Below are 25,551 nucleotides of genomic sequence, written 5' to 3'. Positions count from 1 at the left end.
CTCTGCATAGAAGTTAAATAATCAGGGTGACAACATACAGTCTTGACATACTCCTTTCCCAATTTGGAACCGGTGTGTTATTCCATGTCCGGTTCTAACTGTTGCTTCTTGACCTGCATACAGATTTCTCAGGAGGCAGGTAAGGTGGTCTGGTATTCCCATCTCTTGAAGAATTTTCCACAGTTTGTTATGATCCACACAATCAAAGGCTTTGGTGTAGTGAATAAAGCAGAAGTAGATGTTTTCTAGAACTCTCTTGCTTTTTCTATTATCCAACAGATGTTGGCAATTTGATCTCAGGTTTCTCTGCTTTTTCTAAATCCAGTTTGAACATCTGGAAATTCTCAGTTCATGTACTGTTGAAGCCTGGCTTGGAGGATTTTGAGCAGCTAGCGTGTGAGATGAGTGCAATTGTGCAGTAGTTTGAACATCCTTTGGCCTGCAGCAGGTACTTCAAATGAACCTTGGGAGAGGAGGGGGTGTTTGCCAGGTGGCAAGGAGTGGGCACAAGACCTCCTAGGCAGAGGAGCACAGATGCAGAAGCCCAGTGGTGGGAAGAAGAGAGTTCTTCCAGGGATTAGGTTATGTGTGGGACTGGCATATAGTGAGATGTGGCAAGAGCCAGGTCATGGAGAATTGTCAATGTCATGCTGAGGAGTTTGGAAGTGACCTTGAGAAGGTGGTGGAAGGCATTCAAAATCTCTGCCAAAGACTAAAGAGTTGGTTGAAAAGCTGCAGTACAGCACTGAGTCCATTGATAAACTCAGCACCACTCAGACTCCTTTTGGGGGAAGGCAGGGTCAATGGAGAGAGCGTCTGCGAACTACAGACTTCTCTGTGCTTCAGGCCTCATCTGTAAAAGGGATCATGACCCTGCCCTCTGTCTGCTGCCCACAGAGGGGGCAGGTATAGGAGTTTGGGCTGCCAGGGATAAAGTATCAATAGTAAGGCTACTGTCTTTTTGTGAAAAGACAAGGACAAAATGGTTGCATCTGATCAGCTGGGGGAATAGGGCTGCTGCCAAGATTAGTAACTGACAGATGGCTGCCAGTAAAGGAGGTGGTACAATCCGGACAGCCCTGGAAGAGGTTATTGCAAGGACAGGGGAAGAAGGAAGCTGGAAGTGAGATGCCAAGGAGGCAGCTAAGGTGGCTGACTGGGGAATCCAGAATCCCAAGCCAAGCTTCTGATGAGCTTCTTGTCTTTGGGTGATCACTCCCTCCCTCTGAAGCTCAGGCTCCTTGTCTGAAACAAAGATGGAGGCAGCGGTGCCTGACCACAGCCCTGTAAGAACTTGAACTGGGAAAAGAAGACCCTATATGTTTGCAGAGTGCCTTATAGTTTACAAGGCAGATTACCTGCCTCCTCTTCTCAGATCCCCATGAGGAAGGGGGTGACATCTATTGAGGGTCTGCTGCATGTCAGGCACAGGACTGGGTGTTTGTTTACATTCATCTCATGCCAGCTTCATAACAGCCATCGCAGATAGGTATTGATATATTGGGCTGCCCAAAACGTTCATTTGGCTTTTTCCATGAGATGTAATGAAAAACCCAAATGAACTTTTGGGCCAATCCATCATTATTATTATTATTATTTTTTACATTTGAGGAAACTGAACTGCTAGGAAGTGGCAGAGCCAGTATTTGCCCCAAGACTGTCTGATGGCAAATAGCCATTATTTCCAGAGCAGCATGCTGCCTCACCTCTACTGGTTTTATCATATCCTTTTGACCTCATGGCCATTTTGAGACAAAAATGAGATAAATTACTTAGCTTCTCTAAAATTCTGTTTTTTCATATGTAAAAATACAGCTAATATTAGTTTCTCTGACATAGAAACTTAATATAATCAAATAAATCCAATATATTAGGTTAAATCAACAAAATAACATAAAATATGTAAGTCCTTAGACTAGTGCTTGGCCAAGCTTCCCTGTCCTTCATCATCTCCCCAAGTTTGCTCAGATTCATGCCCATTGAGTTGGGCATGGTGATGCCATCCAACCATATTATCCTCTGTTGCCCCCTTCTCCTGCCCTCAATCTTTCCCAGCATCAGGGTCTTTTCTAATGGCTTTTTGTATCAGGTGGCCAAAGTATTGGAGCTTCAGTTTCAGTTTTAGTCCTTCCAATAAATATTCAGGACTGATTTCCTTTAGGATTGACGGGTTTGATCTCCTTGCAGTCCAAGGGACTCTCAAGAGTCTTCTCCAGCAACACAATTCAAAAGCATCAATTCTTTGGCACTCAGCCTTCTTTATGATCCAAGTCTCACATCCGTACATGACTACTGGAAAAACCATACCTTTGACTATATGGACCTTTGTTGGCAAACTGATGTCTCTGCTTTTTAATAGCTATCTAGGTTTCTCATAGCTTTTCTTCCAAGGAACAAGTGTCTTTTAATTTTGTGACTGCAGTCACCATCTGCAGTTATTTTGGAGCCCAAGAAAATAAAATCTGTCACTGTTTCCACTTTTTCCCCATCTATTTGCCATGAAATGATGGGACCTGATGCCATGATTTTAGTTTTTTGAATGTTGAGTATTAAACCAGCTTCTTCACTCTCTTCTTTCACCCTCATCAAGAGGCTCTTTAGTTCCTCTTCACTTGTTGCCATTAGAGTGGTATCATCTACATATCTGAGGTTGTTCATATTTATATTGTTACTAATTGATACATACATATATATATATATACACACACACACACACACACATGCATGTATATATACTGCTGGCTAAACATATATTTTATATGTTAACTACTAAATAATAAATAAAAGTTCAATCTTAAAAAGACATATTTGAGAAGAGAAATTACCTCTGGTTGTCTGATATGAAGCATGCATTCCTGTTCATGATAGGTATTTCAAAAGTCATGAAGTGACTGATTGAATGAACAAGTAAATAAGTAATTTTCAATTCTTACTTCCCCAGTCTACCACACTTCTGTCAATATACACACTGACCTGGGACCAGATTTTTTCTTTTCTTTTCTTTTCTTCCTGGTGGTGATAGTGGGTGGGAGGAGGCTAGATTTTTTTATTTTTGTAAACTACTGGACACTAGGAAAACCAAGCTAGGAAATGTGGACAACCCTATGACTCATCCTCAGTAGAGCAAATACAGGAGAACTATATTGAGCCCTTCCTGTTCATTTGCACATCCACCCATCTGTCTGTTCTTTCACCCATTCTTCCATGAATACACGTAGTCCATAAACATTTAGTGAAACAACCACTACTAGCCTCTTGAAAAGTGATGTAAATTTTCATCCAAGATAAGGACTCTGCAGGTAACCACACAGTACCAGAGGCCATCACAGTGCCCCAGCTGGATGTGGGGGGAGGCACAGTATGCTCATGAGATCTTGCAACTCACCTTGACACACAAATGAAGAGGGTGTTTCCCCTGGGTGGACTCGTCCTGTGATGAACACCACCTTCTGCTCTGCCCCCTCCCGAAGGTTGTCTGGAAGATAAAGTGGAAGAAGGTTGCTAAGGAGGAGGGGAAATTCCAGAGGGGAGTTGTTATGTGGGGCAAAGGGGGAGGGAAACGGTGCTCTCCATTTCTCTCTTAAATCATTGGGTTTAATGATTTGGGTTTGATCAAACTCTAAGGCCTAGCCATTGCTGATGAATTATTGTATTATGTCCCTTGTTACCCAATATTAAAAACCGCTTTCCTGTTCTTTTGTGCAGTTGACCATATTAGTAGTACAATCATCTAAAGAAGTCATATGAGCAAAATCAAATCCCAGATGCGCTGACTGTGAAACTAGGCAAGTTCTGTATCCTGAGATCCAGTGTGCTACTCTATAAAGGTGGATTATAAGATTTTCTTCATAGGGTTGTTGTCATAATTAAACAGGCTTACATATTGCTGAGTACACAGTAAAAATTCAGTAAATGATGCAGTAAAGAAGGTAGCTACTTACATTAGTAATAACAGCTGCCATTTAATTAGCAACTGGTGTCAGGCAGGTTGTATACATTATTTATTACCCTTACAGAAACATGGCAATTAATATTCTTTTTATTGGGGCAGAAACTGAGGCTCAGGCAGTTTATATAATTTGTTCAAGTTCTACCTACACAGCTACATAGAGTAGCTTTGCGATTAGAATCCAATTCTGTTTGGCCTTGAGGAAGTAAAAGGGCCCAGATTTCTCTTTCATCTTAATCAACTAGAAGTTTGTACAAGATACACAAAACAACTGTTTTCAGACATTGAACAAGAGTCAGTGCAAGACTCATTCCTGAGAAAAGGGAAACTAGTGAGGTGCACCCTATGGCTTTCCCAGTTGTTTGCCTGGAGGCCCATCCCAGGCCAAAGGGCAGAGAGGGGTGTCCTGACAGACCATGGACATCTCACTGAGATGGAAGTTCAGGGAGTCTGAAACAGGTGGTAGTTGTGGGGAAAGTGTACATTTCAGAGGAAAGGGAGCTCTGTAGAGAAAAATTCCAGAAATCCATAAAGAGCTCCTCATGAGTCTTTGCTGGGTCCCAAGATGTAGATAAATGAGGTGAATCTCCGTGGCAACAATGTCATGAAAAAATGATCAGGGAGTAGTGAACTGCACATTCTCAGGGTTCACAGAGGGCTGGGAGTCATCTGAAATCCCACCTTCAAAGTAAAAGTCTGCATTAGACATTCAGGACATTCAGAATCCAGAAGAGGCCACACTTCAGTGGTGCGGCTAAACCACTCTAGCCTCACTCTAACAAAGTTTTAAAGTAGATCTCAAAAGGATCGAACTGAACAAAATGATTTGACCATCTGCTATATAAAGTCCAACTCTCTTTAAAGGAAGACAACAAAATCTAGATATTCAACAATGCATAATTCACAATATCCAGCATCCAATAAAAATTATTAGACATATAAAGAAGTATTTAGAAAATTATGGGCCAAAATCAGAGTCCAAGCTCTTGCTGACTCTACAGAAGTTTCAACTGTGTAATAACATCTAGCTATTGCGCGTGTGTGCTCAGTTGCTTCAGTCATGTCTACTCTTTGCAACCCTTATGGACGGTAGCCCGCCAGGCTCTTTTGTCCATGGGATTCTCCAGGCAAGAATACTGGAGTGGGTTGCCATGCCCTCCTCCAGGGGATCTTCCTGACCCAGGGATCAAACCCAAGTCTCTTATGTCTCCTGCATTGGCAGAAGGGTTCTTTACCACTAGCGCCACCTGGCAAGCACAATGATATTATTAGACAAAAGCAGTAGCCAAGAGTGACATTCCCAGAAAGGAGGGTCAGGAAGAGGGTACTTAGCCACAGGCAGAAGAAGGGCTGATTGACACAGAACAATGAACCAAAGGAAATAGAGAAATGAACACTGAATGGAGTTGGATTAAAAGATCCCATCTAGGTTAGAGGATAATCTGGAGGGAGAGGGGAGGAAGAGATCACCAACAGGCTTTCTTCTTCTGCAATGCTGCTGCTAAGTCACTTCAGTCGTGTCCGACTCTGTGCGACCCTATAGACGGCAGTCCACCAGACTCCGCTAGGGGCAGGTTATTTTGAATGTGGTTCATGATCCCAACAGTTGATGTACTAAGTCAGAGACTAAAACTTAAAGAAAAAAAAAAAAAAGCAAGACTAACCCTATTAAGCCTGGATCTGAAGGCTTAGGACTTGCTTGGTCTATTGGATGACCAGAGTTGAAGTCTTTGCTTCCCTAACACTAGGTCCCAAAATACAACAAGACATATGATGAAGCCAAAATACATTCTTGAGAACTCACTCTGTGCTCGGCTCTATGCTAAGCATTTTTATGAGCAAAGGGAAAGAGAGAAAGCTCACCTGCCTTTAAGAAGTTTATGGTTTAAAAAAGGAGTTCAATACCTGAGCACTTCTTGGACTGAATATAAGCTCCTCAAGGGAGAAACTGTGACTCTCATGGTATTATTTAATGTCTTTCCCAGGACCCTGTGTAGAGTAGGTGCTCAGGAACTGGCAGATCATGGTTTATAAAGAAATTTAGACACATTATCTTACTTAATCTTCATAATGCCTCTGTGAGGAGGACAGTATCAACCCCATTTTACAGGTGAGGAAACTGAGGCTCACAGAAGGAGGGGACACGTCCAGGGTCACACAGGAGTAGTGGCAGAGTCCCAGGCTAGTGCCCTTTTCAATATCCCATCTGTCTCTTCCTGAATCCACTAACAGCAGTATTAGATTCTACATTTACTGTGTTTCCATCTGCAGTGCACACAAGAGAGTTTGGTTTCATTCCTTATTGCTGGTGGGAGTTGAGCTATGCCTTAGTATTTATGTTGCTTTTTCACTTAAAATACGAAAGACGAAAACACCACCAAGCCCTTTTCAAAAACACTGTCTCACACGGACCCCGTCTCTCCCAGCAGCACAGAAATGATAGATGGCATTACCGAGGCCACAATGAAGGCTACCTTTATGGATGTCTCCCCTGACCTGGTATCAACTCAATTGCATTCAGCATTTCTGCTGACCACAGGGAAATGCAAAATGGGCATTCTATTTGCACACTAATTTTACCGAGCCCCTGTGTCTTCATAAAATGATAACGTGGGGCTAATAAAAATCAAGCATCCCGGGTGCTAATATAAGCAAATGTTGATGTAGGCAGGTAACAAATTGCTTTGTCATTTAGGAGGCCGTAAAAGAGCATTATAATCATCTTTAGGCAAAATGGATGGGTCGCCTTTGCTTAGCTTTTAGCTTTCATTTGCAAAATCAATTTAAGTTAATGTAGCAGTTCTGAGGTGGTGTGACATGGGTCTACTCACCCCCCACTCCCCCTCCTGTCACCAAATCCCTAGACTTGTGCAAAGCCAATTAAATATATTCTTGGTGGAGGCAGCAGGGATGATGAAGGAAGTATGCTTGAACAAAGCCAGGGCTGTGAAGAAGCTGAGCAGTGAGCCCAGGAACAACACACAAAGGAGGATGGAGCTGGAGGCTCCGGAGAGGGGCACACTCAGGGGTACAGGGCACTCTTAAGTGGAACCGGGACAGCCATACGGGGCTCCCCGGTTAACAGAAGGTGTTTGCAGTCAAATGTATTTTGTGTCGCATCCCAACACACACACAAACACACGCACAGGTGAACGCCCCTTTGATAGAAGAAGCGTATCCCTCTATCAGCCACCATTTCCTTATTCAGAAAATGTTTACTGAGCACCTATTAGGTGGCCAGGCACTAGCTATTATTATCTTCATTTTACAGAAAACCAAGGCCAAGAGACAATAAGTGACTTGCCCACAGCTAATGGCCAGCAGAACCAGAACCAGAGTCCCCAGCCAGACAGTCCGATTCCACTTGTCTTCTTACCCCCTCTGCCTCTTGTGAAGGAGGATAATAACATTATCCAGCTACAGCGGCAATTAAGAAATGTATGTTCAGTGCTTACTCGGTGCCAGGCACTTTACATGCATGCTCTTTTTTAATTTCCATGGCTACCCAATGAAATATCTACTATTCTTACCCCTATTTTATAGGAAATTGAGATCTAGTGAGATTAGGTGACTTGTCAAAAACCTGCCTAAGCAGCAAATGTGGGGGCCAGGATTAAACCCAGGTCTTTAATTTCAAATTTATGCACTTAACCACTGCGTCATACTACCTCTTGGAAATTAGAGTCCTAGTGGTGATTTTAAAAAATACAGCCACAAATTATTTGCTAATTTCTTTTGTTCAAGGTGTGACCTCGTTTCTCTTCAGAGTGGGCTGACCTTAGAGAGTTGCTCTAAAAAATAGACTACATAGAGGTGCTGGTGCCTGGCTTTTGAAACTAGGCCTTGAAAAGTCAGTGGCTTCCATCTTGGATGTACTTTCTCTCTCTCTCATTACTCGCTCTGGTTGCCATAACGTGACACTCATACAGCCTGTGGAGAGGTCCTCCTGGTGAGGACTGTCTCACCCCAGATGACTCCAGCCCTGGCCAACAGCTTGCTATCCAGACAAGAATACTGGAGTGGGTAGCCATTCCCTTCTCCAGGGGATCATCCTGACCCAGAGATCAATCCTGGGTTTCCTGCATTGCAGGCAGATTCTTTACAATTTGCGCCACTGTCCCTCATGAGAGATACTGGGCCAGAATCAGCTGGTTAAGATGGTCTTGCATTCCTGACCCACAGAAACAAAGAGATGATAACTATTGTTTTAAAATGCTGAATTCTAGAGTAATGTGTTAGGCAACAACAGATAACTAATTAATTCCCCTGTAGATAACTACACTTCCCCTAGTTGACTGTAGAACTTAAGAAACTTTGCATCTCGTCTATTGATGCGCGAGTGAGGACCAGAGCCACAACCTTGGTGTCAGGATGGAGGAAGAGCCTCCATCCATCTCATCAATTACCAAGGAGGGACCTGTGATTGGTGGAGGTACCATCCAAGATGCCAAGAAGTCCCAGAGAGCACCAGCTAGGCCCTCTGAGGACGAAAATCTCCCAGAAGTTCACATTGTTGGTTTTGTTCCCTGTCTCTCCTGACAATAACTTGTCAGGGGCATTAAGGTGTTCTGTGAAGGAAGAAGCAGGTGGGGACCTGGGAGGGGAATGCAGAATGTTACAACAGGAGATGGATTTCTTTTTTTTTTTTTTTTTAACAGATAAGCCTTTTCATTTTCTTGAATTTAAGATCCCTGAAGGCATCATGAAGTCAAGAAAGCACCCTCCAGTTAATTTCCAAACCAGTCCAGTTGCCATCTTGTCTCTCATACTCTGGGACTAAAACGGGTCCACACTGCAAATGAGCTGGAGAAAAGGAAACCCTGGCAGCAACCACAGCACGCTCTGGACTAGAACAGCCTTGTCACCAGCCTCCCTGGGCTGGCACCATCCTCACCAGCCCATCCTCTGCCCAGCCACCAAAGTGGTCTTTCCAAAACGCAAACAGGAGCACACCACTCCCTCTGCTTACAACCGGTGGGCAGCACTCTGCTGTCCTCTGGGCAAGCCCAGCCTCCTTCGTCTGGCATCCTCGGTCTCTGGTAGTGGGCGGCCGCTTGCCTCTCCAGCCCCTTCCCCAGGCCCCAGCCTCAGCTGACTCTCGGCAGCTCCCCAAGCACGAATTTTCTCCCCACACCTCCACACCTGGGCGCGTGCTCGTCTCTGCCTAGAATGCCAGCCCCCAGCTCGTCTGTCAGGCTTACTCCTACTCAGCCTTCCAGACTCTGCTCTGCTGTGTCCCCTCTGAGGAGGGAAAGATGAAACTAATACTCATCCAGGACTGGTCCTAGGTCATTCTGGTGTTACTATTGTGCTGTATCTGATTTCCATCAGCGGAACAGTTCTGTAGTTTTCCCTACACAAAATGTCATGTTGAAGGTGATGTGAGGGCTTCATTCTGTTGCCGATACTGACAATAAACAGGGAACAGAAAGCTAGGAATTATATAAGAACATGCTCCAGGTGCAGGATTTCTTGTATATAATTTTATGGGAACATGCAGGTTTAGGAGACATCAATAGAGCTTTCCTGGAGGCACTGGAGAACCAGTGAATGCATCTGGGTAGAGATGAGACTTGTCGAAAACAAAAACACCCAGGGCTGGCTCAGCCCAAGTGACTGAGGGTGAATCCAGCAGGAGGGGAGGAGCCGGACGGGGGCAACTGAGCGGGATATTGGTCCCCGCGTTTCTTCTGTCTCCTGAGGGGGTCTAATGGAAAGCCTGCTGGCTTCCTGGGCAGACAGACCAGGACTCAGATCCAGGCCCTGTAGATGACTAGGTGTGAGGCCTTGAGTGAATTCCTTACACATTCTGAGCCTCAGTTCTCTGTAAAGTAAGAATAATATCCCCTAGGTCACAGGATAAACCTTAAGTGAGAGATGCTCTGCCCCTGCCCCAGGGCTCTGCCTGTAACAGCAGGTACCATTTACTGAGCCACCGGCCATGAGAATGGACGTGGGCTGCAGGGACCTCTGTGTGGAGCCCTGCAATGTGCGCCGTAGGCTGAATCTCCAGCTTCTACTCACAGATGCCCCGGCACGCCACCCCCACCCCCACCATTACAATCAAATACAGCTTCAGACATCACTGAACATCCCACATCTCTTCAAAGGCAAAATAACTCCTCCGTTAGATATTCTATAAACCCCTATAAAATATTCTTTATTCAGACTGGCCTTGCCACTATATTCTGAAGCAAACCTTCGATTTCTTAGACTTTCTGTCTTTGCCCCAACTCCTCCAAAAGCCTTTCCAATCCTTCCAGACTACAATGCCTTCACCCTCCTCTGAATTCAGAGCTCGATCTGGCCCCCTCATCTGGCCATGAATCATTCACCGCCTGGCTCAGGCAGGCTTGAGAACCACAGCTCAGATCTGTCCTGCTCCTCTGAGTCTCCGAGCTGCCTCGAGAAAACAGCAGGGCAGGCAAAGTTTATTTTCAGTTCTCCCACTGACTCACCCTGTCTCCCTCTGGGTCACAGTCCCTCGGCGAGGCTCCGAACTCCCAGGACCTCAAACCTTACATCTACCAGGTAGACTCGTCCATGTCCAGGGTCAGGGACTGAATGTTCTCCCCACAATGAGGTGGGAGAAGAGAAGAAAGGTTTTCCTTGGAAAGAGTATCTCCTGACAGAGAAACGCTCCTGACGAGAAATGAAGTGTTAATGCTGGGATTTCAGGCCTTTGGGAAAGAAGCCTCTGCCTCCCTGGGACACCTCAGGTGTCTACCACATTAAATCCACTTTCTGGCTTTAGAATGCAGCAAGAAGGCCTCTAACTTATTGGATGCTCCTAGAGACAGCAGAACTGCAAAGCCTGATGGATCACTGAGTGGCACGGCCTCACTATGAAGATAAAGGGAGAGGCCCAGAAAGGACAAACCACTTGCCCCAGGTCGCACAGCTGGAGAGGGGTGGAATGGAGCCAGGTCTGGAACCTAGGGCATAGAGCTCCAACGTCCAAGCAGCCACCTCTCACATCACTGGGCTGACCTGGGCAATGTTGCTGCAGGCTGGTACTTAGAGAGGACCTGGGGATGCCTGCCAGGGTGGTAAAGGAAGCCGAAAGGCAATGGGCCTGAGACATGAATGGCAAGGGCCAATTGTCACCTTGACTGTCATGGGGCAGCACCGCCCAGTGAGGCTGCCCTGCTGGGCTCCTATAAAGCCTGCACAGCTGGGACTGTAGGCCTGGAGGCAGCCTTTTGGGAGTAGGAAGGCTCTCCCTGCCTCTACCTTTTTCTTTTTTTGGCTGCACCACTCAGCATGTGGGATCTTAGTTCACTGACCAGGGATTGAACCCGTGTCCCCTGTAGTGGAAGTGTGGAGTCCTAACCACTGAACCCCCAGGGATGTCCCCATGACCTATTTTGACCCCAGCACCCTCCAAGCTCCTCCAGAAAGTCAGAATCAGAGCCGCCCACTCTGAGTACCTGCGGAGATCAGGTCTCCTGGGAAACAGCCTGGGAGGCTGAGGGAGACCGTGCAGGAGGAGCTTCACCGGGGATTGCTCTCGGCAACTCTTATGAGAGGTGAGTTAAACAGGATTGGGACAGTCTCAACAGTGACTTTAATCAATCCCAAGGGGAGCTCCGGGCCAGGAGGGCCCCGCAGAGCTGTTCTGGGAGGCAGTGGGGCTGGCCCTGGGTCCTGTGAGGGCAAGCTACTGGATGTGGGCTGCCTGCAGGCCTGGGTTGGAGCCTCAGGCAAGGCGGCTTCCTACAGCTGACTGTAGTTTCCCGAGAGAGACTCAGCTGTGAGCTGTCAGGCACCAGCACTCCTGGGAACTGGGGAAACTGGTCCTGCAGGGGGATGGGGTGGTGCACACAGCATCCGAGACACCAGCCTTCAATTAAGGCAGCTGAGGAGTGCAGGGCACAGCTGAGGCCAAAGGACAAGAAGGCTGAGGATGAAGGACTCTTTTTCTTAGTTCAATTCTATACACATTTTCTAACTGATCATATGACACTCTTTAGGCTGGCCCCTAGGGACATAGAAATCAGTCATTATTCCTGCCATCCAGGAGCTCAGACTAGTGAGGAAGAAAAGTCAAGCCTGGCTTTGCAGTCATAAACCTGAACTATAAAGTCAGACGGAAGAAAGGTTAAATCCAAAGCCTGCCACACGTGACCTTGACCTTTGAGATGGTTCATTTCCTCACCTGCAAAATGAGGAAAATGGTATCAGCCTGACAGGGGGCTTGTGAACACTGAGGCAATGCATTGGCTCTAGGCCCACGATCTGACACATAGAATGTGTTCAGAAATGGTAGCTTGCAGACAGGTAGAAGTTGCTTGGTCCAACTGTTTGATCTTACAGATGCGGTAACTGAAGTCACTAGTCTAAGCAACACTACAGTTATGACTTTGCCTGTCTTTTTCACAAGTTGTATTCCCAGGGCCTTGCACACAGAAGGTACTCAATAAATCCTCGTGGACTAGTTGTAGAGCACTTGTTCGCCCTTTGGTGGTGTGCGTGCATCAGGCTAGAATTGAGTGCCCAGGCTTTTCCTAACACGTGCTATACCTTTCAACTGTTCCAGCCTCCAGAAATCTCTCACCAGGTTTAGTTCCAGGCTTATTAGCAAATGCAAATTGAATTACGAGTTGCCCTTCCACAACAAGGACAACAAAAACAGTTTCCCCAGGAAAAGAGGGTGAGAAGAGGTGAAAGCTAGGATGAAAGTTGAAGACAATACATTCTAATCAAACTTGATAAATATGTAAATTAAAGCGGCTAAACAGTTGGCTTTGACAAATGACTTCTCGGTAATGGATTTTTCCACACTGAAAGGCGAGAGTTCAGCCAACCTGCTAGTAGCAATCAGAGCCCTCTCCTGCTTTCTTGGCGATGCGGGCTGACGGGGCAGGCGCTGGGATGCTCAGAGGCAGAGCAGAGAACTGATCCTTCTTTTTTTTTTTCTTTTTTAATTAATTAATTTATTTTAGTTGGAGGCTAATTATTTTACAATATTGTTGTGGTTTTTGCCATACATTGATATGAATCAGCCGTGGGTTTACATGTGTTCCCCATCCTGACCCCTCCTCCCACCTCTCTCCCCATCCCATCCCTCTAGGTCATCCCATTGCCCCAGCCCTGAGCACTTGTCTCATGTATCGAACCTGGACTGGCGTTCTGTTTCACATATGATAATATACCTGTTTCATTGCTATTCTCTCAGATCGTCCCACCCTCACCTTCTCCCACAGAGTCCAAAAGACTGTTCTATGCATCCGTGTCTCTTTTTCTGTCTCCCATTTAGGATTATCGTTACCATCTTTCAAATTCCATATATATGCGTTAGTGTACTGTATTGGTGTTTTTCTTTCTGGCTTACTTCACTCTGTATAATGGGCTCCAGTTTCATCCACCTCATTAGAACTGATTCAAATGTATTCTTTTTAGTGGCTGAGTAATATTCCATTGTGTATATGTACCTAATGGATGCCATTTATTGAGCATCTGCTAGCTGCTAGGCGAGCCTCCCTTGGCCCTTTGAGGGCAGAGAATCCCTGTCTCGTGGAGGAGGAAGCCAGGAAAAAGGCTAGGAAGGGCTCGACTCACCCGACTCCCAAGCCTGGAGTTGCTGAGGGGCCAAAGCAACCAGCTGTTGAGAATGTAAATTTAACCCCTCCAGTGGATTTATTGCAGTCTGGTGTGGAGTGGGGGAGCTCACCAACTCAAAAGTTACTGCCTTTCTTTTTTTTTTTCTCCCCTCACAGGGCCTGGCACAGCAGTGGTCTTCAGAAAAAAGCTTTCCTTAACTTGCTACATAGCTTTAGAAGAACCCCTTCCCTCTGGCCCCTCCCATCTCTGTTTTTCCATCTGTAAAATTAGCTATGGGGGTCACCCTGCTGAAGGCCCAGACAGCATGGAGCAGAAAGGAGCCATCAGGCTGCAAATTCTCTGCAAAATACAATATAATTGTCATTGTAAGCTCTAAATTTGGGGGTGGGGAAGGTCATTACATAGCAACAGATAATGTGAATAATTGCCATGAAATTGATGAATCTAATAAGTTATCGGAGAGGTGGTTGAAAGAAACAGACTTTGAGTGATTCCAGTGAGCCAGGCACTTTCCATACTTCATGCCCCAGGTCTCACCAGGCCCTGGGAGAACTGTGTTATTTTCTTCATATCACAGACAAGAAATCTGCAGTTAAATGCATTGCCCAGAGCCATCCACCTAACACAAGCTACGCTGGAATTTGAACCCAGTCTTTCTGTCCCCTGAGACCAGTCTTTCTCCTGACACCTCCAAGGGGAAAAGCTCATTCCCCAGCTACACCAGATAAAAGATGTTGCTCTGCATGTAAACGCGGGCAGGCACATGCACGCATGTGCTTCTGACTCCGACTCCTATAAATTCTCCAGCTTTTGTACAAAGTTATCAGAGTTGAAGTATACACAGAAATTCAAGTCGAATGGTCTGCAGCCTTGGAAAGACACTATTAACACAATCACCCCAAACAGAGAACCAATATTTATGAGCGCTAGAAATGCTTCAGGAAAAGTGTTTCCCGGTAGGGCTGAGAGTAATGTGATCCGGGCCCTGAGCCGAAGATCTGTCTTGCCCGGTGCTGGAGGAATTTAGATTTGAAGAGTGTTCTTTCTTTCCTATTGAGATCTTCATCGACTTGTCTAAAAACACCACTTTCAATCTCAAATCCCCACTGGCACCTTCATATAAGCACCGAAAATGCTACTGGGCTTTGGAGATTTCATTTAATGAAGGAAAAGTATTTCTATTAAAGAGTGTAATTTTTTTTTTTTTGTCTCCACACAACATCTTCAGAGGAGCCAGAGAAGCTAGCTTGTTCGAGGCTCTGAGAAAATGAACCAACTTACGCCTCACCTGTGATGTGGTCACACAGACTATGGAAGGGAAGAAGAGTCCGTAATGAGGGGAAAGTAAGAATAATTATAACAAACTCCCATGTCCCCCTGATAGCTCAGTTGGTAAAGAATCCACCTGCAATGCAGGAGACCCCGGTTCGATTCCTGGGTCGGGAATATCCGCCGGAGAAGGGATTGGCTACTCACTCCAGTATTCTTGGGCTTCCCTTGTGGCTCAGCTAGTAAAGAATCTGCCTGCAATGTGGGAGACCTGAGTTCGATTCCTGGGTTGGGAAGATCCCCTGGAGAAGAGAAAGGCTACCCACTCCAGTATTCTGGCCTAGAGAATTCCATGGACTAGTCCATGGGGTCACAAAGAGTCAGACATGACTGACTTTCACTTTCACTTTCCCTTTCCCATGTCCCTAGGACTTTACAGCTTATGAGCACTTTGGCAGTCAGTAGGGAGATACTTCTGTGGCCACCGCCCTTGTGCACTGGAAGCTAACCCAGGCTACTTACTCTGACCAGCGGGTCCGCTGCCCACCCACCCTCACCTCAACTCTCTCTCACCAGCTCACCACACCTCTTCACACAAGGGTTCAATCTAGTTTCTCCCTCTTGTCTGGCTCCTTACCTCTCAGGTCTCTTACCATGAGAATGGCAGCTCAGGAAACTTTGTCTCAGTAACTGCTGTGGACCTGGTTCTAACATGGTACCACACCCCCAGGTGGATACCCATGATGACTGCATGTTTATGGGGTCACTGAGTACAGCTAACAGGCATTGAGTGATGTGTCCTGGGGAGGGTGAGGGCCAAAGGAAGAAGACAGAAGAGATGCTTGGGGTCAGCAGATTTTCCAAGGTCATCCATCTGGTTAAGTGGTGAGAACAGAGTGGACCCCAGTCTGATGAATAGTAACACCTGTGTCCCTTCTCCCCGAGGGACTGCCATCCCTCACAAAGAGGCCACAGCGTGCCAGGGTGTGAGCAGGACCTTAGGTGTGCCTGTTATCTAACTCTGTCTCTGCCACTCACAAGCCTTGAGGTCTTGGGAGTCACTCACTTGACGTTGGGGAGCCTCAGTCTCCTTATCCATAAAATGGGAATAATAATAATAGTTGTGAGGACTAAATGAGTTAAAGTAAATACCAGTGCTTGTCACAAGGTGAACCCTCAGATAACATTTACTATTCCTGATCATTCCATAAATATTCCTTGAGCTCCCAGTCACCCTCTCCCCACCCCCAGCCAGAGTCAGGCTCCGTCTGCACTGTTCCTGCCTCGCCCCTTCCGCTATTACAGTGATTGCCTGGTGGTATAATGTAAAAGTAATTTGCTTCTCTTTCTGGTCTGCCTTTCCCCTCTGGTGACTCTGAGCTTTTTGGGGGGCAGAAGCCCTGTCTTGTTCATCTCTCTCTGGCATTCATTTCCTTTGTCTGAGACAGAGAAGGGCATTTTGACATGGTTGTTTTGATGCAAGAGTTTTGAAATGGCTACATTTAAATGTGAAATTGTTTTTGAAAATTACCAGGTACTGTGTGACGCAGACCCCCGCCCCCTCACCCCACACACATCCGTGCATGTCTGACCTTCCTTGTCCTTCACTCCCACCAGCTCCTCACTGCCCCTGCCTCCTTTGTGGCCAACTTGACCAGGAGCCTACTCTGAGCCCAACCTCTCCCCTCTCTGAACCTCCTGCCAAAGGGGAGGTCAGGGATGCAGAATTTCTTTGACCAGGGGAGATAGCCTGAAATGTCTCCCAGGCACATTGTTTGGTAACATTTACTGAAAAACTGATGGTGTAATGGTTTGTTTTCCCAGCTGTGTCAAAATGTCCCCATTTCAAAACACTTGTGTCGGAGCAGCTGCATCAATGTGGCTGAAACAAAAGGACTGTGTCAAAATGATATGAGCTCCGCAAAGAAGCCACCTAGCATGTAGCGGCCCTCGATATGGATTTAAAACATACAGCATTAAGTGGACTAACAGCAATCAGCCACACCCAATACCAGCTCTCCCTGTAGTAATTCTGTTTTGTTCTAGTGAGGAAGTTTCCACCACCATAAGGATCAGAGAAGTTAAGGATGCTGCCTTATGTCACACAGCAGAGATAATGAGAGCTGAGTATGGTCTAGTTAATCTCCCCCAGTTTATAGCCAAAGTGCCAAGAGAGAAAGTGACTTAAGCAAGGTCTTATAGTGAATTGGATTTTCATGTTGGGTCAGAAACATGTGATCAGTTCTTGAATGACTTCTCCACTTCTGGAGCACAGTATCACCACTGAGTGCATGGCACACATTAGCAGAACAGAACAGAGACCATGGCAGGCTGCTAAAGCCCTGGGCATGCTGCTTGCAAATTGGATTGGCCAAATTCTCTGTAAAAGAAGCTTTAATGTCTGACTGGGCAGGCTATCAATATCCCATTAGCCTGTCAGTCCAGTGGAGCAGCAAGGCCTGGGCGGCCCAGGTCTGCAGGAGGGAGGGGCGAGGGGCTGCAGTGTAGGCACAAATGAAGGCCTGACTATTGGTATCCATTCTCCAAACTGATAGTTCTGTAGCTGGTGAAAGAATAAATCCCTGTTAACCTGGGTAAGGAAATTATCTATCCCTACCGTCTTCATCGGAGAAGGCAATGGCACCCCACTCCAGTACTCTTGCCTGGGAAACCCCATGGATGGAGGAGCCTGGTAGGCTGTAGCCCATGGGGTTGCGAAGAGTCAGACACGACTGAGCGACTTTACTTTCACTTTTCACTTTCATGCCCTGGAGGAGGAAATGGCAACCCACTCCAGTATTCTTGCCTGGAGAATCCCAGGGATGGAGGAGCCTGGTGGGCTGCTGTTTATGGGGTCGCACAGAGTCGGACACGACTGACGCGACTTAGCAGCAGCAGCACTGTCTTCATGGGTTCCTGATTCAGGCTTAAAAGAGTCTTTCTTGGATAAAATGAATTATAAAAGCTTAATTTATAAGAGCTTATATCCAGGGGGTGTTTTCATAGAGTGAGGTTATATGCTCTGACGATAAGGCTTGTAGGATAAACCTGGACTCTGTATGCAAATTCTGCCTCAGGCTATCCCTGGGGCACATGTGCCAATGCAGGGGACATAGGTTAAATTCCTGGTCTGGGAAGATTCTACATACCTTGGAGCAACTAAGCCCAAGTGCCACAACTACTGAGCCCACACACCCTAGAGCGCACCCTAGAGCCCACACTCTGCAACAAGAGAAGCCACCTCAGTGAGAAGCCCGTGCACCACAGCTAGAGAGCACCCTGTGCACAGCAACAAAGACCCAGTGCAGCCAAAAATACACACATACATAGAATTGGCTAAACAGGAGGAAAAAAAATTAAAAATACTAATGCACAACACCCCTCAACCCCATACCCCTGCCCCAGCCAAGGTTGGTTTGGGGGGCGGGGCTCAAGGAAATTACTCCTCTCACGCACAAGCACAACTGAGAACTACTGGTCAGTTGTGAGCTGGGGCCAGGCTCTCTCCTCCCTGGGTCTTGGTCTCCTTATTACATCATCTGCAGAAAGAGGGGGTAGGGCTAGGTGGTCTCATGGCCCGACTCCAGGTTGAAAAAGCTGTGATCCTGGAGGTTTGCAGGACCCAGGAGCTGGCTTGAGATAGCTCTGATTAGAGTACGTTGGTCTTAACATCAAGGAGAGGGAGCCGGGGTGAGTGGACAAGAAAACATGCATACATCAAGTGGATAACTTCTTGCAGACACAGTCCCTTCCTGGAACAGGACAAGGAGTACTAAGATAATAGCGGTGCAGCCTCTCTGGGAACTCAAAAAGCTCAGAGCAAACAGATTGGATTTATAACATAAATGCAAGCCATGTGCATGAGGAGAAGGAGGAAAGGCATTTTCAAAGGATGAAGGAGGAGGATTAATATACTTGCAATCAGAGACATAGAGGGGTTCAAATGTATGCACACCAGGAGATGGCAAAAACCAGGATCCTGGGAGGGCAGGGAAGAGAAAGGGAGATTCGAGGGCCGAGCATCTGATTTGTGCGGGCACCAGGGGGCGTGTTATCGTCTAATCTCCTTCTGTTCAGGCGGCTCCCAAAGGGCAGGGGTATGATCCCCACCCTCCAGACCCCACAGGCGGTGAGCAGCTGTTCTTGGATAAAACCCAGGTCACTGACTCCAGAACCTGGTGCTCCTTCCCCTCCAGCTCGGTGCCTCACTTATCCAGAGCTTCCCCCCCCCCCGCCCCGTACTCATAACCTCACACGTCCATATCACAGCAAAGAGCCAGAAGGAAGCAGGAAGTGGCTAAAACCATCCAAATCCAGATGCACAGACCCCACAATAAAGTTCCTGTTAGGACTCAGGAGAACTTGTTGGGGACACGCCATGACAGGACAACCTGTTCCTCTCGATTTCTGAGAATAAGGAACAAAGTGTACCTTTTGAGAGCTAGTCTCTGAGCATAGAGGATGGGACTGGCGGGGCCCCCATAGAGAGACTGGGGCCTTCCCAGTATATGTTCCTGATTGCCTGACACCATGAATACATCGAAAAGAAGCTGGCATCAGTTGGCAGTAGGCTGGGTGCCTCTGGAGCTCTGCAGGGCAGCGCAGCCCGGCCTGTCTCTGGCAGGGAGAGGGCAGCTGCGGGCACTGAGATGTGGGGCTCCCTTGGGGCAGCCAGCACCACAGTGGGGGTGACCGCAGGGGGTGACTATCCATCCTCGGTGCCCCACTCTCTCACCCCACGTTGGCACTCGGCCAGCCGCCTTCTGAAGGTCGTTCGCTTTCCCCACCAGTTCTCCTGGTGCCTGCCACACAGTGCCAGTGCTGAGCGCTGGAGACAGTGAGAAGATGCAGTTATGAGGCTGCCTTCCAGAAACTTACCATCTAGTAACCCTGCACTGGACTTCCCAGGTGGCACTAGTGGTAAAGAATTTACCTGCTAATGCAGGAGACGTAAGAGACATGGGTTCAACTCCTGGGTTGGGAAGAGGGCATGACAACACACTCCAGTATTCTTGCCCAGAGAATCTCATGGACAGAGGAGCCTGGCAGGCTACAGTCCATGGGGTCTCAAAGAGTTGGACACAGCTGAAGTGACTTAGCACGCATGCACGCAACCACACACTATTTGAAAAATGGGAAGCATATTTTGTATTGGAGGCCCAAGAGCTGAGGAGAGTACGCTTAGCTGTCTGCAGAGTTCAACAAAGACAGGTGCTGGGTTGGAGGTTCAAGGTGTTCCCAAGGTGTTGCCAGATGAGCCAGTGCTGTGGGGTGAGTGCTTCCCCCAGACCAGCCCCCTTACTTGGGTCACAGCCCAGCTGTGGACTGAGCTGATCAGGGCGACACTGGGATCTCCTCTCTCCCCCCAGCCCACCCCTCTCTCTGGCCTGAGGGTGAAGTGAAGGTCCTACATGGCAGGGGTTGCGCCCTCTTCTCCCTGGCTCATAGTAGGTGCTCCACGTGTGAACATTGGAGTGGATGGACAAGCCAGTCGGTCACTTTAAAGCCCTGCTGTCAGACAGCACATGTGACTGACTTGCCTTCGGAGGAAGTGGCGCTCGCTTTGTAATGGTGCTAATGTGGCAGTGACAGGGTGGTAAATGTCTATATGTCTCCTCATCTTCCAGCAAGGCCATATTCTCCAATCCCCGAGTTCCCCACATGTCCTTTCAAAGCCCTTCACTTTAATGCCAAGTGGAGGAGTTCCAGACAGCTATTTGCATTTTCAATTCTAGAAATCGTTAATATTTTACAACTGCCAGCACCATGGTTTATTAACACACGTACATTTCCTACCTGCTACTGTTAAAGGGAAACTTTCTATGTGAGAAATATTCTGACATGGGGTGATGTTCCAACCTTTGGTGAAATTCTGCGCTCTGTTCTCTGCTCTCAGGAACTCAGTGGGGGCAGACGGAGCTAAAAGTGGAGAAGGAGGATTTCGAGTGACTGCTGCATGGACTGAGGGATGCACAGGGGATGGGAACCCAGAGGAGACTCAGGCACTGCCTGGGGGTGGGGTCAGGCTTCTCAGAGGAGGGTTTTTGATTCCAAAGGAATGTTCCTGCAAAGCGTGAGTGAATCAGAACACCTGTGCTGAGACACGGCCCTTTCCATTACTTTTAGTCATCATGTCAATAGGTTGAATTAAGATCAAGTGGCTTCAAGCTAGATGGGCCTGGCTTCAAATCCCAGCTCTGACACCTCCAGTTGTGTGGGACTGACCATAACTAATAGCTTTCGAGCCTTTTCTGGGTGCCTCTGTGGGTCTGCACAATGCAACTGGCCCACAGAGGAGGTGGGTGGTCACAGCTGTGGGACCTGACCCTGCCCATCTCCTCTCTTCCCTCTCCCACCTCATTTCTGCGTTCACTGGTGTGTGCGATTTCCTTTGATGTTCTCAACCACCCTATGGGGTAATTCTTGCACCCCCATTTCACCAAACAAGAGACTAAGAATCAGTTTGAATCACTCGCTGCAGACTGCAGAGATGAATGGTCAGGATTTAATCCCTGAGCTTCAGGGCAATTAAACACTGAGCCCTTCTGCCTCTCACTGCAGAGGCAGGCGTGAGACTAAGGCTGGTGGCATATGGTGATGGTGCTCAATAAGTTAGCTGTTGTGGTTGCCCAGCATCTCCAAAGCCCAGGTCATGAATCCCTCCTTCACTAAGCCCCTCACCCCAGTCTCTCTGGCCAGAGGACCCTGGGTGTCCCTGGCTCATAGACAGTCCCCAGCATCACTGCCATCCTCCTGAGCCATTGTCACCTCCCCCTTTCTGTCCATCACCAGTGACGTTCACTGTTCTTGGCACATGGGAAGGCTGAAGCCAGTGTTTGCCACACGGATTGAGAGACAACAATATGAACCACATCGACTGCCGGAAGGAGATGTTTGCCAAAGACCTTTAGTCTGGACCTGTCAATATCAAAATGACACCACTATAATTTGCTTTCAGATTCAAACTGGAAAGGTGAACTTTGACCCTGTCCAAAAAAATAAGAACAAATTAAATTGAAACACAGAGTCATTTCCCTTATTCCAGGGCTCTGGATTTCTAATTAACATGCAGCCTGATTCTAAGGGCTTCAGGGGATCCGGAAGATGGTGTCTGTTACCTTGCGAACGGAGCAGAGCTCAGGAGAGAGCTTTTTGTTCATCAGTTCGTTTGTTTTTCTTTTCTGGGATGTATTGTGTTTCTTGCGGTGTAGGTCCTTAGATGAGAGTGATCCCAGGTGATTAGAAAAAAAATAATTGCTAGAAGCTGACCTTGTACAAAAGAGACCGCAACAAAACAACCTTCAACACACTCACCCTCCCCATCCCAGAGGGAAGTAGCTCAACCCCAGCAAGTCAGAAGCACTGGGTTGAATTTCAGCAGCACTAGCTGAAAGGTGAAGCTCCATTTTGGGGAGGCTAAGGGTAGAGAGCCCCCTGGAGCATTTAACTTAGAGTCTTGGCGAGGTAGCTCTAGGGTGTTGGCAGCTAAAGCTCTGAAATACTGACACAGAGAATGGTGAATGACACAGGGACCTCATTGAGCCAAAAGCAGGCAATGAAAGCAACTCCAAGCTAGGAAAGGGAACACCTGAACAGAAGGCAAGATGCAGCCTGGGGCAGAGGCAGAAGGCAAGATGCAGCCTGGGGCAGAGGCCTCTAGGAGTTGCTGCCACACCTGCTGAGGGTAATGAAAAATGGGGTGATGTTCCTAACCCACTGACCCCTAAACTTGCATGAGAGACCATTGCCTGGTGTGGTTGCTACAATAATAGGTTCCTGGGTCCTTCTGCAGACTCACTAAATTAGGATCTCCAACAAAAGGCTTGGGGATGGGTATTTTTAGACTAGTGCCCTGAATGCTTTTTATGATCGGTTTTGGAAATCAGTGACTTAGAGCACGAACGCCTTCACTTATTGGAGCCCCTGAGATACTGTCTGGTCTTGGGCAGGTCACGGGGTTTCCCTGTGCTTCCATTCCCATGTCCATACGATGGGGACGGGGATCCCTGCCTGTTGGGGGTCTACTGCATCTGAGGAAGAAGTAAGACGAGTCTGTCAGGTGTATCCCAGGCCTGGCCCCCGGGAGGTGTGCCATGTGTGTGGAGCCTGCCCTCATACATGTGGGGAGGCTGAGTCCTCCAAACCGGGGCCTGCAGAGGTGTACTGAGTGCCTCTTTTTATTGTCAATCCGGGGGCATCGTCACATGTGCTGCCCCAACACAGGTGTATGTGTGCTAAGTCGCTTCAGTCACGTCCGACTCTTGGCCACCGTGTGGGTTGTAGCCCACCAGGCTGCTCTGTCCATGGGATTCTCCAGGAAAGAATACCGGAGTGGGTTGCCATGCCCTCCTCCAGGGGATCTTCTCAACTCAGAGATTGAACCCACATCGCTTATGTCTCCTGCACTGGCAGGTGGGTTCCTTACCGCTAGCACCACCTGGGAATACTGCCCCAACACAGGAGCCAGTGTCACCGGGCTCCAGACCTTCAGCAGTGGAGGGTGTCAGAACACAGGGTTCCCTGGGGAAGTTCTGCTAGGAGAAGCCAGGGTGGAGGGGACCTCCCAAGCCCTTGATGGAATCAGCCCAGGTTGATGGCTGATCTTCCAGATTCCCACTCCTTACTCCTGGGTCTCCTGCCAAGACTTCTGATAACCCCAGAGCAGGAGGTCAAGCTCAGAGACAGGGCCCTCAGCTCAGAGTGAGTCCTTAATGAGGGCGTTCCCTCCCAGCTCATGTAAGTTCTCCAAGAGACAGGACTCACTGGGGGCAGGGGAGGGGATTCGTGGTCAGGCACTCTTGGTGAGGAGATGCAGGCCATGGAGGGTGTGTCATGGGCTGAACTGTGTCCCTCAAATTTATATGCTGAAGTTCTAACTCCCAGCACCCCAGAATATGGCTGTATTTGAAGACAGATTGCTCAAAGAGTTAATTAAGGTAAAATGAGTTCCTTTTTTTTTTTCTTCAGTTAAAAAATGTACATTTAATCTAGTAATCCAATTATCTAAGAACAAGTACAGAAAAATAAACCATTAAAATAAATAAAGCCTTGGAATAAATTCAAACAGTGCATTAGCATGTGTTGACTGAGGTGGGACTATGAATGATGTTTATTTTTTATACTTTTTAATATTTCTCAATTTTCCAATATGACCGTGCAGTGCTTTTGTAAATGAATTATTAAAAAAAAAAAGCTAGAGAAGAAAGAGGAGGAAGGCTAATTCTAACATCAGAAATATCGTTTTTGTTTCAGCTGCCCTTGGTTCTTTTTTTTTTTTAAATAAATTTATTTATTTTAGTTGGGGCTAATTACTTTACAATATTGTAGTAGTTTTTGCCATACATTGACATGAATCAGCCATGGGTTTACATGTGTTCCCCAAAATGAGTTCTTATGAGTGGGCCCTAATCAGTATGACTGGTGTCCTTAGAAGAGGAGATTAGGGACTTCCATGGTGGTTCAGTGGCTAAGCCTCCACATTCCCAATGTAGAGGGCACAGGTTCGATCCCTGGTCGGGGAACTAGATCCCACATGCCCCAGCTAAAAGATCCCATGTGTCACAGTGAAGATTGAAGATCCTGTGCACTGCAACGAAGACCCAGTGCAGCCAAATAAACAAATAAAATTTTTCTTTAAAAAGAAGAGGAGATTAAGGGACTTCCCTGGTGGTGCAGTGGATAAGAATCTGCCTGCCAATGCAGGGGACATGGGTTCAATCCCTGCTCCAGGAAGATCCCACATGCCATGGGGCAGCTAAGCCCACGCTCTACAACTGCTGAACTTGTGTGCTGCAGCTCCTTAAGCCCATGCACCCTAGAGCCTGTGCATTGCTCAGAAGAGTAGTCCCCACTCCCCACAACCAGAGAAAGCCCGCTTGCTGCGATGAAGATCCAGCACAACCAAAAATAAAATAAATAAAGTATTTTTTTAAAAAGAGGAGATTAAGTCACAGACACTGGCAGAGGAAAGACCGTGTGAAGGCAGAGAAAAGATGGCCATCCACAAGCAAAAGAGGGGAGCCTCAGGATAACAACCTGGCTGACACTCTGATTTCAGATATGGGGACTCCTACTGTGAGAAAAGAATGTTCTGTTGTGTAAGTCCTCAGGCAGTGTGGTTTGTACAGCAGCCAGGGTAGACTAAGACAGAGGAACCCCAGCTCTATCCCTGGCTCTTTGACTTTTGCTTTGGGAAATTCTCCCTCAGTTTTCCCACCTGTGAAAGAGGAAAGCGGCGTGTTTGACTCAAGGTTGTTAACCTGGGCATAACTCAAAGACGACAACCTAAGCGTGGCATTACTGAGTGTGATATGTGTTGTCTCCTATTCCTGTTCTGCTGTATCCTGTAAACTGTCACCTCGATTTCATTACGTAGGAAATGGGGATACAACCCTTGTCTACCTCACTTAATATTGCTGCTGGGAAGCCAGTAAGTTTACCTCTGTGACAGGTTCAGTTCAGTTCAGTTCAGTCTCTCAGTCGTGTCCAACTCTTTGCAACCCCATGGATATAGCACGCCAGGCCTCCCTATCCATCATCAGCTCCCAGAGTTTACCCAAACTTATGCCCATTGAGTTGGTGATGCCATCCAACCATCTCATCCTCTGTCATCCCCTTCTCCTCTTGCCCTCAATCTTTCCCAGCATCAGGGTCTTTTCAAATGAGTCAGCTCTTCTCATCAGGTGGCCAAAGTATTGGAGTTTCAGCTTCAACATCAGTCCTTCCAATGAACACCCAGGACTGATCTCCTTTAGGATGGACTGGTTGGA

General features: G+C 47.3%; 1 protein-coding gene across 8 annotated transcripts in view; it reads right to left on the bottom strand.

The window, feature by feature from the left end:
* LOC145504408 (BEN domain-containing protein 5) overlaps positions 1–25,551 on the bottom strand; it is a 1,377,102-nt gene that overhangs the window by 148,673 nt on the left and 1,202,878 nt on the right. For all 8 annotated transcript variants that reach the window (XR_014052189.1, XM_081485144.1, XM_081485143.1 and 5 more), the window contains one exon: positions 3,386–3,475. Coding sequence is in view for 7 of the 8 variants with exons in the window: in XM_081485144.1 (XP_081341270.1) it covers positions 3,386–3,475 (90 nt within the window). In the remaining variant the exon portion in view is untranslated. The remainder of the gene's footprint in view (positions 1–3,385; positions 3,476–25,551) is intronic.

The sequence above is a fragment of the Giraffa tippelskirchi genome, chromosome 5 (genome assembly GCF_054371585.1).
Source record: "Giraffa tippelskirchi isolate mGirTip1 chromosome 5, T2T-mGirTip1v1.2.pri, whole genome shotgun sequence".
NCBI classification, from domain to species: domain Eukaryota; kingdom Metazoa; phylum Chordata; class Mammalia; order Artiodactyla; family Giraffidae; genus Giraffa; species Giraffa tippelskirchi.
Note: the sequence above shows the minus strand (reverse complement) of the source record. Positions and strands in the feature narration are given on the sequence as shown.